The sequence below is a fragment of the Phytophthora infestans genome, genomic scaffold (assembly GCF_000142945.1).
Source record: "Phytophthora infestans T30-4 supercont1.15 genomic scaffold, whole genome shotgun sequence".
In the NCBI taxonomy this organism is placed as follows: Eukaryota; Oomycota; class Peronosporomycetes; order Peronosporales; family Peronosporaceae; genus Phytophthora; species Phytophthora infestans.
In genome coordinates, this window is record NW_003303744.1 from 1,194,726 (window position 1) to 1,206,320 (window position 11,595).

Consider the following 11,595-nt stretch of genomic DNA (forward strand, 5'->3'; position numbering starts at 1 on the left):
TGGCTGGCCCTCACTTCGTTGATATTTCAGCTCTACGACTTCTACAGCTCGTTGTCGCTCGGTCAACCGATCGGCGGTAGCACGCTGCAGTCCTTCTGTAACTTGGCGCTCGGTACTACGTCGTCGTGCTTGTGCTTTCTTTATTTTCTCACGTTTCATTTGTTTTCGTGCTCGTCGACGTGCAAGATGTATTTGAGCAATACCATCGCTTAGCCGTTGGTCTACCTCTCCGCGATACGCGTTCAGCTATCCTTCGCAGCTCTCGTCGTGTCCTCCGCCTCAGCCATAGATTCACTTGTCATGGCCGCGCTCACCAACATCTCTCTGACACTATCCACCTTTCCATCATTGGTTTCCGACTGTGGTGCTGATGAGTACGCGCCTCCCCCAGTTTGACTTTTGCCGTCGAGTCCACAGCCCTCGTTCTGTTGTTGATCCGCAGGCGCAGCGTATTAGTATCGTGCCGAGGCCATCGCGGGTCTCACCGTCGACACGTAGATAGCGTCCCTTGCACCATCTCGCTCCGCAGCACCGCTTCGCCAACATAGCATTCACTGTCTTAGTCTGGTTCTCTCCAAGTTCTGCTGTCGTTTGTTCCACTGAGCTCACGCTGCTGCCTGGGGTTTCTCGATTCCTTGAACGCACTGACTCTCGAATGCTCACAGAACCCCTATGGTGTTCCAGCGTCCTAGCACTCTTAGGCATCCGCACCGCTACTGCTTCTGCTGTACTATTTCCTTCATCTAGACTGCAGTGTAGGCATGGGAGGGGCAAGTGCTTGATTAGTGAGAGATGCTTGGCCAATTGCACCCCAACTAATCTAGCTATTCTACCTAGTATTTCGAGTAGGCTTGACCCCGGGGAACAGTCTATAAACCTGTCGGGATAACCAAGGTTTTGTGGGACAAACCCAACCCATCTCAGGAAAAATACAAATCCCCAGTCAGACGCAAATCTAATTGAGAAGAAGAAAAATTCGATGGAGATCGGCTCCTTCTTCTCTTGGGCTCTGCGCCTTTGGCTTGGTTGAGCTCTGCGCCCGGCGTGAGCTCTGCGCTCTGAAGTGGTCTTGGTGTCGAACTCCTCGTTCAATGGGAGCCCTGCGCTCTGTCCTGGTGTTTCTTCCGGAAAGTCTGCAAATGCCGTGGTTTGTCCAGAAGCGAAAACATCCGGTCCGGTTTCTCCGGTCCGCTGGACCGGTTACCGAACCGTATGTTCCACGCGACACCTTCAGAATCCGACTGCTGGGACGTCATTCACAGCGACAGACAGACTCAATCGGATTACAGCGGCAACTGGGCTACTTAAGAGAGCCGTTATCAACGATTCCTCTTTGCGCACTTACACAAAGAAGTTCAATTACAGGGTTAACTTCTGCGAAGAGCTCGGGTTTCCTTACACACATACGATCACACTGGTAAGTCGGGATGTGTACGTCGCATGGACGAGTTTCGGTTCTCGGCCCGAGGACTCTGGTAACCGTGAATGTCAGTCTTCTGCAGGCTTGAGCTAGCGCTATCTCCCGAGGGTAGCTTTGACCTGCTGGGTCTGAGCAGTACATACTCTTCAGCAGCTTGGCTTCCCATGAGGTTTGTACATATACTCGGATGTGTTGCCACCGAGAGTGAATAGGATTCACAGGAATCCATGATGTCACCACACGAAGTAGGCTCTGTGCCAAGGTCGTACCGTTGATGGACTGGAGTCCAGTGGCTCTGAATGTTCTTTGAGGCGTCAGGCCTTAAATGGTGATCCTCGATATCTGGATCGACGATCTGCCTCAGGAGCGGCAGGCACGAATCTTCGGTCTGTTCGCTGGACCCTGTGCCCTCGAGGGCCACAACAAGCAGAAACGAGGAAACAAATACCAAACATTCGACAGCAAGATGGCCGCAATTACCTTCGCTCACAGGAGCGTCAGAAACGCGAGACTCAATTACAAGTATTCGGAATTTGAGCTCATTGCTCAGGGATATAAGATAGCCAACAGCCACGTCGACAGAAAGCATCCAGTCACCACTCCCATGCTGCATGAAATGCACCGTAAGCTGCAAGAGCACCGACCCAATACGGATAACGGGAGACAGACCTCCTGTGGGGATCGATAGTACTAGCCTTCTTCTTTCTCGACCGCAGCTCGGAGCTGTGGGGCCGCGTGGTCAGGGACACATCGACCGGAGGAACCACCCACTGTATCGGGGCAACAGACGCGATTCTGAGACACAAATACGGTGCTGCAATCGAACCAAGTTTGAACCCAGCTCATTCAGTAGAGATCCTGTTCAGACATCACAAAGGCGACCAAGTTCGCCAAGGGACCGTCATTCGCCACTACCGATCTGGAGAATCCGATCTGTGTCCGGTAATCGCAGCAGAAACATGTTTACGCGTACGCACGCGTTGGCTAAGTAGTGGCAGACGTCTCGATCTATTCCTGACCTCGGTTAGTGCCCCGTCTACAGTCAAGAAGTCTGAAGTATCCAAGATAACCAAACAAGCGGCACGAACCCAAGGAGCGGCTCCTAAGGACTATTCATCGCACTCGATGCGAATCGGCGGTGCCTGTTCGCTACTCGCGGCCGGGAAAAGTGAACCAGTCATCCGACTCATGGGAAGATGGGCAAGCTGGTGTTTCTCAGTCTACACCAGACTACGACCCGGCATGCTTCGAGATGTTGCAGAAAGCTGGACATTGGAACTCCGGCGAACTCGTTTTCGAACACGAGTTGTTTCCACCACAGGAGGTCTCCGCGGAGTCTGTCGTTCATTGGTATTTCTGAGCTACCAGTCCGGTCGATTGTGTGCTGGACACTGATAAGCCTTTGCATGAACGGTTTTGCGATGGGAATGAGCGTCGTTATATGCCGTAGTACGCCCACGAGGCTCTTCAGCTTCTTCTCGGTTACATACTGCATGCTCAAAGTCTCTGTAACCTTGCGTTTCATCTTATCGATTTTCCTCTGCGGAATAGATACTGTAAGATCCACCAAATTCCACTCGATCCCAACGGCGTGAATCTGGCAGGACCAGGTTTTGAATTTGCCTTCATGCCAACCTTCTTTTCGAATACGAGCTTGATCGAATCTCTCAGTCGTTACTCTGTGCAATGGAGTCTGTCTCCGATATCAACTTCGATTACGACGATGTCATCGACCCACTGAAATATCCAGAAGGGCTCTGGTAGCCCTATGACGTATGACGAGCCCGATCGCTGGTAATGTCGAGCCCATGATTAACGCATCAACTTGGAAGTGTCCAGACGCCATACACGTCCGTCCACCAGGGGGTGCAATCAGCCAAGCATCTCTAACTAATCAAGCACTTGCCCCTCCCATGCTGAGACTGCAGTCTAGATGAAGGAAAGTGCTTTCCCGAAAACTGCAAAGTACCCGGGCGAGGCCGTCCACCCGAAGACGACAGTTCCTGAGACGATCCCTACGTGTGATCGAGGGATAATGCCCCCAAATGCGGATGCGTGTCGAGCGTGCACTGGGACGTGTAGGAATGCCTCTGCAATGTCTGCTCCGAGCGCTTATATGATCGCGTCAGGATAATGCCGGCGCGATCGTAAGACACGTCGTGCGATGCTGGAATATGGATCCCACCGAGCGTCTGGTGTCCAACCTGTGTTGGTAGCATCATTGATAGGTTCCCATGTGGAGCCGAAAGGTCATGAATGATGCGGCCGTCGTCTGAAAGAGGAATGTCCTTCTTTGGTACAAATGCTAAAGCACTGGAATGGAACGCCGGTTCATCTACAAGTGCTAACCTGTCCGCGAGAATACACCGTCCGCGGAAATATTCGGTTACGAGGTTTTGAGTGACGACGGCCGAACCCTTCTCCGCACTAGGATAGCGCTGGCCGAACTCCGACCCGCTCTGACGGGCTGCACCATTGTGGAGCTACCCCATGTTCTGCAATGTCGCAGAGTAGCGTGAGGTCATCCGCCAAATACTGTTTGTACAGATGCGGCCGCAGGGCCTTGTTAGGACACCGGTCTGTTGGGGTATGACCTGTGTAAATGCGAAGGACGCCTTCGATCCCTATGTGGGGTACCGGCACGAGGGCCGTGAGGAGTCGAACTTCGACTTCGTGAATGGTAAGTCGTGCTGTGACGGGCGTCAAGAATATTCGATTCACCGGAAACGGAATGTAAATCTTTGTGGCGAGTAGCCTGAAGGTGCGAAACGTCCCCAGAGGAACACAGCGCGGTGTGCCGTTGACGATACATTCGCGACTCAGTACCGTATCGAACGGAGATGTCAGAAGCCGAGCGCTGGTTGTGATCGAATCCGGTGCTAGCTGCGTGCTGGAAGGTAGGATTACGTCTGTCCCAATTCCTAGATATCGATTCCTCACCAGGTGTGAGTGAAGTCAGTCATGACGAAGCTCCAACGTCTACGCCACTGGGCAAAATCATAGTCCTCTTGAGACAGGGGTGTTGTTACTCGACACCCATTTCGGATCGGGTCCGAAGACTGTGTTGGTAATAGTGGCCACACCTCGTGATCCCCTGATTTCCGAGCTGTGGCAGAAGGGGATGGTATGATATCCATGATCCAGTTGCAGAGGCCGTCTGGAGCCGAATTGTATGCACGAGGTACGGCTTGTAGCGTAACATACCTAAGTAGTGATAGAAACTCTCGGATGTCTCGAATCATGGGCTGGAGATTGCTCGCACATTCCCGGTACGCTGCTAGAGCCATGTTAGCAACGACTGCCGAGTCACCTAAAATACGAATTGGTATGTTGCGATGGTGTTGATGTAGCCACCGCAGTCCTGTTAGCAATCCCAGAGCTTCCATTTCATTGTTGGTGCCGCTAGGGTGAACGGTACTAGCTGTCCACCACAGGAGCTCACCAGACTTAGACCACACACAGCTGGCGTGGGCACTGCGATGCTGATAGACCCGAGCTCCTCCGACAAATGTCAGTACTACGTACACACCCTCCGTCTCCGCGACATGTGTGGTCGTAGTGTTCAATTCAACGGCATTGGTGAGTGGTAGTGCATCAGGCACACTCAGCACTGGCTGAATAAGTAATGATAAAGACGATTAAGCAGTACGTATAAATTGAGTTTGTAAGAGACCTGGTTTCATAGTCCGCTCATCGCCTCCGTGGCATCAGCTCGAAAGATTCGGGAGTCCCGCTTTTAGTTCACCATTGTTGGTCACGTGGTCGAAGACAGCTGTAGGTAATCGGACCAGTTCGTGTTTGTTCTTGCATCCTGAGAAGTCGCAGCCCTTCACTGTTTGGAAGCGAAGACAGGCCTGACTGTCATTCACCATCGGAATCAATGCCTTGACCTCCGCGGGGGGGGGGGGTGCGGATGCTGTAGGGCGGTCCCTCGTAGAGCGTCGCGAGTTACTCGGCTTGTAGTTGCGGTCAGTTCGTGGTGACTGACGGGGAGGCTGATTACGGGCCCATGCGGCTATCAGTCCTTCGTCAATCACATTCCGGACGAGTCGTTCGTGTTCAGGGGAGCCTCTCGTCATGATTGCCTGAGCTTGGGGGAGTCCGGTGGAAGCTTCTCACGTATCGATTGAAACAGAATCGTGAACACGTGTGTGTACAGATTGATAGTAGCGTGGATTAGGTTCTGTGGAGCCTGATCTAGCAGCTCCGACAGCGAGTCGGCGTAGACCCACCAAAATACCTCCGCCACCGGACGGGGGTACCACTACACTGCAGCTTCTTCAATACGAGAAAGCGCCAGACGGAAATCCTTAAAAGAGTGAATGTAAGCCGCTGGGCTCGTGTCCGCCGTTGATCATGCGGCCGGATCGTGCGTGATGGAACGCCCTCCTTCCCTCTGTGTGGGGGGCGGCAGAAAGTGATCCAACTGACGGGTGCCAAAGGTCACGGCAAATATCATCTTAGCGGTGTGGTGTAGTAGAACACACAAATATCGTCAGATGTGGATTCCTTACACAAACCACAACGAATCGCCGAGTTAGGTCGGCGGTTTGTATGGCCTGCGCAGAGGGTGGTCCCCTCGCGGTCCGGCCCTTCCAGGACAGACGAGTGGCTCGCTTCCACCCGGTTCCGACTAACCAAGTCAGATCACTTCCGAGGCTCCGCCGAGTTTGGTTCGGCTGAGCTCGTTCACAACCCTGTGCCCTCCACCAAAGGATGGACGACGGCGCGCGAGCGCTTTTACAGGTCACCGAGCGCAGAGGCAGCTCAGCTAGAAGTGTTACGGCACCCGAGCTATCCGACGTACCGGCCCGCTGAGTATGCGGGACTTTCTTTCGCGCGTAGCGAGACTTTGTCCTACCCGGACCGACCTAATCTCTTGGCGCTACCAGTCAATACCCTACAAGCTATGCCTCTCGAGTATTGACGGCAGGCATAATCCAGCCCTATGCAGGGACTTACCGGAAAAGTGTACACGTGTCTTGGACTAGGAAAATTCTGCTCTGTTATCTTCTGGGAGCCCTTTCGGCTCCCCCTATTTAATCCTATGCTTCTCATACAAATATCTAATGAAATGTAGTCGTTTCGGATCTCTACCGACCCTTCAGCTGAGTTCCGGCGACCGTTGAGCTCAGCGGCTGTCCGGATAGCATATCCGGACAGATCGCCGAGTACTTACCGTGATCCTTGGCTCCTAAGCTCTGGGCTATCAGACCGAGCCGATTCTTGACCTAAAGTAGGTCGGCGTATGGTCGAATCTGGAAATCCCTACACCACAACTGCCCCGGTTATGATACGAGCCGAGCTGGTGAGTGTCTTAATCCTTCAATTTGTTCTGCCACCGCTGGTCCGTACTCGGCTGATGACGTCTCGCGGCTCCCCACCACCTTCTTTGGTACGTTCGTTGCTTCCGCTGTCACTCACTTGGCAGCTCCTTACTCTTCGCATGTTGTTCCAGCACAACCCGTGGCACCATCCTTCTTCTCCAACTCCTCGTCGAGGTGAAGGCGTGCCAGCTGAGTCGATTCCTCGACCCGTCGGTACTCGTGGGGTCAGCGACCGGCATGAAGCTGGGCTGGCTGACTTGACAACTTCCCATGAGTCTGACGCGGAGTCGGCAGAGTCTTCTCGCGTGCGCCTTCCTGGTCCACCGAGCTTGCCGGGCGACACCACTTCGGGCGCCACCAATCAGCCAAGCTCGGCTGCTCCAGTGAGTCTTGACTCCCTTATGGCCAGAATTAATGAGCAAGGGCATGATCGCCGAGAAGAATTGACCTTCTTGGCGAGGCTCATGGCTTACGGATTTACTCGTTCCGCGGAGCCCTCCGATCCCGTGCAGCGGCGAGCGATTTTGGATGCTGCTTCCGCGGGGGAACTGTTGGATATCTTGAAAGGCAACTACGCCGCTCTTGATTATCCAAAGATCATCGGCGATCTCCAAGCTGACAATCAAGCTGTTCAGGAGGAGAACCGCGCACTGACTCGGCGACTGGACTCGCTTGCTCTCAGCAATGTCGACTTGTCAACTCAGCTCTCGTCGGCTCAACAGCAAGTGTCTCGATTGAAGGCTGCTGCCACGCAATCGGCTAATCTTCTCGCGTCGCTGCGAAAGGCTGTAGCTCTGAGTGAGGCAAAACTTGCTCGGGCCATCGCAGCTGAGCAGAGCAAGGTTGACGCTGCGTTGGGTCAGACCCAGCTCCACCATCAGCAAGTCTTGGATCGGGACGCCGAGATCGACGTCCTTCTCCGATCCATTTCTGAGAGGGATGCGGCGTTCGTCACTCTTCAGGGCATTGCTTCCAAGCACTTCGAACAGCTGCAGGAGTCGGTGCGGTTGTACAGTTCCACCGGTACTCAACCCTTGCGGCACGCTCAGTCGGTGATCGCTGAGCAGCGGGCTGTGATCTTGCGACAGAAGCGGCTCATCCGTCGGAATGGTATTATTCCGATGCACGATCCTCACATGGCTGCTGCTGCTGGCGGTGGCTTGCAAGTTCCTGGGCTTGATCCGTCCGACCTTCTCCTCAACGCCCGGCTGTGTCGTGTCTTGGAGTCTCGCTTTCCTGAGGTTCTCAACATCCCCGCTGGTGAAACTCGGCGGTTGGAGTTGATTGTCAATCCTCGCCGAGATGCTCCAGTGGCGAGTTCCATTATTGGTCCTAGTGTGGTTCCCTCAGCTAGTCAAGCGTCTTCGGCGACTTCATTGGCAGACTCGGCTGCGGCTCCAGTCAGCTCAGCGGCGGTAACAACCCAGGCTGAGCCGACTCTTGCTCAGCTTCACCGTACGCCTTTGGCAAACTTGACCTCGACTCAGCGGCTTCGGCATTATGCCAACCCCAAGTCTCCCACTGCTGCAGGTCCTCGTCATCGTGCACCGACGCCGCATCCGCCTCAACCGTACGCTTGTCCACTCCCCGGAGAGGATGGACACGAGGCTATCAGTACCCTTTTGCACTCAAGTTCACCTCAAGCTACTGTATCCGATGGAGGAAGGCCTCGCTCTGGAAAGTCCCGTCGTCGGACTCGGCGGAAGAAGGTTCGTCACCTTCAGCTGAGTTCTGCTACTCAGCCCGCTGTCTCTGCTCGCTCTGAAGACGACGATGACGCTTCGAGCGAAGCTGAGTTTGAGTTTGAGTTGCCTGAGCCGCCCGCCGACACCGTTCCTGTAGTTGCTTCGACGACTTCGGCGGGTTCTTCGTCTTCTGGTCCTCCGGTGACTTCGTCAGTCGCGGCTACTCGCCCACCGCCGATATCTTCATCCGATGTCGTGGCTTCACTGCCTGTCCCGGCTACGAGCGTGTGTGCCCCAGGCTCGACTTCGCCCATCTCCGCTGGGTTGCCCCAGTCGAGCGCACCACTCAGCATCGTGCTAACGGTGGTTGGACGCTCCCAGTCGCCCTCTCGAGGTCTGAGCGTATCCACCACGCCGACTGACTTAGTGACTCCGGCCGTGAGTGTCCTCAGACCGTCTCTCCCTGTGACCACGGCCGTGTTGACGTCCCCATCTGGGCGCCCTATCCGGAGATCTGCTGCGACCGCCCGCACTGTGACTGCTCAGCTGCTTGAGGATCTCGACGCGTCTGACGACGAGGTGTTAGGGCCTGGTGATGGTTCTGTACCGTCCACCGGCTCGACGAATCCTGCCGCTGGGTCGCTCTTGGATCCCATTTCCTTATCAGAGAACTCGGCTGGCAGTCCTTCAGGTTCCGACTCAGCGACCGCAGATGCTCGTCGTTCTGCCCAAGCGAGCAGTCTTCATGCGGCGATCTTCGGTTCTGACGACGAGATGAGCGATGAGTCCTTGCCGCCGAGTGATCGCCACTCCTCGCGGCCTTCATCGAAGGATTCTGGTGACGGGACGAGTTAAAACCTCTGCGCCGGCTTCGGGGAAGCAGCAGCATCGCAAACGTCGTGCCTCGTCGAGTCCTACCGGTCATCGGTCGAAGCGATCCAAGAAGCACAAGAAGCACAAGAAGCATCACAAGACGCACCGACACCACAAGCATCGGCAGCTTCCGTCAACTCCTGATCCAGCTCCGGCTCAGTCCATTCCGGCTGCTCCTTCGCCGAGTAGGCTCCCGGTTATATCGATTCTCTCTCAGCCGAGTTCGACTGCTTCACGTCCGGCTGTGGTCGCACTTCCCAGCGCTCTTACACTCCCGCTGGCGACGTTACGGACTCGGGCCTCGCAAGCGGTGTCCAAGGATTGTCGCCTGACTCTTCACATGGCTCAACTCCGCGAGGTACCGTTCATGCATTTCGGCTCAACTCGTTGTTGGAATGCATTATTGGATACACTGAGCGGAGGGGTGCAGATGGAGCTCGTAGGGGGCAAGAGTCGTGTTCCACCTACGCCGTGTTCTCGTGACGGCATTCGAGCTTTCATGGCCGTTTTCGACCCGAGCCATCCTTGTCAGCGTCTTCGGCGGATGCTCCCTGAGCTTCCTTTCTTCTTTTCTCCGTCGATACTGGAGGAAGCTCGGCGATGTTTGGCTTCTCAAACCCGGCCTCGAACTTTGATGCAAGTTCTTGGAGATATGTGGGTGAAGCTTCGTGGCGACAGTCCCTTGGACTCGGCGGGGAGGTCCATCCAGACAGATGGCCAAATGACTCGTTACTTCGTAGCTCTCTATGAGCGTCGTCATTGGATTGTCGAGTCGAGTGTGTTAATGGGTCTCCATCCTGACGTTCCGGGTTGCGGCACCAGTTGTTGGTGTAGTAGAACACACAAATATCGTCAGATGTGGATTCCTTACACAAACCACAACGAATCGCCGAGTTAGGTCGGCGGTTTGTATGGCCTGCGCAGAGGGTGGTCCCCTCGCGGTCCGGCCCTTCCGGGACAGACGAGTGGCTCGCTTCCACCCGGTTCCGACTAACCAAGTCAGATCACTTCCGAGGCTCCGCCGAGTTTGGTTCGGCTGAGCTCGTTCACAACCCTGTGCCCTCCACCAAAGGATGGACGACGGCGCGCGAGCGCTTTTCCAGGTCACCGAGCGCAGAGGCAGCTCAGCTAGAAGTGCTACGGCACCCGGGATATCCGACGTACCGGCCCGCTGAGTATGCGGGACTTTCTTTCGCGCGTAGCGAGACTTTGTCCTACCCGGACCGACCTAATCTCTTGGCGCTACCAGTCAATACCCTACAAGCTATGCCTCTCGAGTATTGACGGCAGGCATAATCCAGCCCTATGCAGGGACTTACCGGAAAAGTGTACACGTGTCTTGGACTAGGAGGTTTCTGCTCTGTTATCTTCTGGGAGCCCTTTCGGCTCCCCCTATTTAATCCTATGCTTCTCATACAAATATCTAATGAAATGTAGTCTCTACCGACCCTTCAGCTGAGTTCTGGCGACCGTTGAGCTCAGCGGCTGTCCGGATAGCATATCCGGACAGATCGCCGAGTACTTACCGTGATCCTTGGCTCCTAAGCTCTGGGTTATCAGACCGAGCCGATTCTTGACCTAAAGTAGGTCGGCGTATGGTCGAATCTGGAAATCCCTACACCACAGCAGACTGCGGCGGCAGCTTTCAGAAAAGTGTCACCGTCGTCAGCGAATGTCACATGACGACCGCGTACAGCTGGGACGAGAGTGACAACGACCATACGCAGATGTAGACTAGCTTGAGATAATCGTAGCTACAGACAAGAGCTGCAGTTTTTCTAGGTAGATCAATACATCGGCTGTCGAATTTGTGTCAAATCGCTTTTTCCAGTAACTCAAGCTTTTCGGTTTGAGCTCGCGATCTATTTAACCCTTCCGAAGCCAGTTGGCACAAATTCGGAAAGGGTACGTTACTCGGTGCGTTTTACGGCAAAGGGCGGCGCGCAGGAGTGTTAGGGTCTTTTCTCAAACTTCATTAAGTACATAATGAAATTAAATTAAGTTCGAGTAGTACCTATAAGCCAAGGATAGCCACATGTTTCTAAATGGGCAATTCTTGTCGCACTTCGAGCTACTAACAAATTGGAAACGAGATATATTGAAGGAGAAACATAATTTTAAGGCCGTGCTCAGCTTGAAAATGTGATTTCGCTAAAATTGCTTTTAGCAACTCAATCGAAAGTAGTTACTTCGTGAAAACAAGTCTACAACCAATTTGGAAGCCAAGGCATTTGAGGGTTTTCTAAAACGTAGGTATAAAACCTCAAAACCTCGAGAAGCAGAATAAAAC

At 54.2% G+C, this 11,595-nt stretch overlaps 1 protein-coding gene across 1 annotated transcript; it reads right to left on the minus strand.

Moving 5' to 3' along the window:
• Nucleotides 1-242: 242 nt before the first annotated feature.
• PITG_09570 (uncharacterized protein) lies at nt 243-1,256 on the minus strand (the record flags this gene model as incomplete). Its single annotated transcript, XM_002903152.1, has 3 exons — nt 243-425; nt 646-748; nt 1,210-1,256. 3 exons carry the CDS (start codon nt 1,254-1,256, stop codon nt 243-245), a joined length of 333 nt encoding a protein of 110 aa, XP_002903198.1.
• Nucleotides 1,257-11,595: the final 10,339 nt, after the last annotated feature.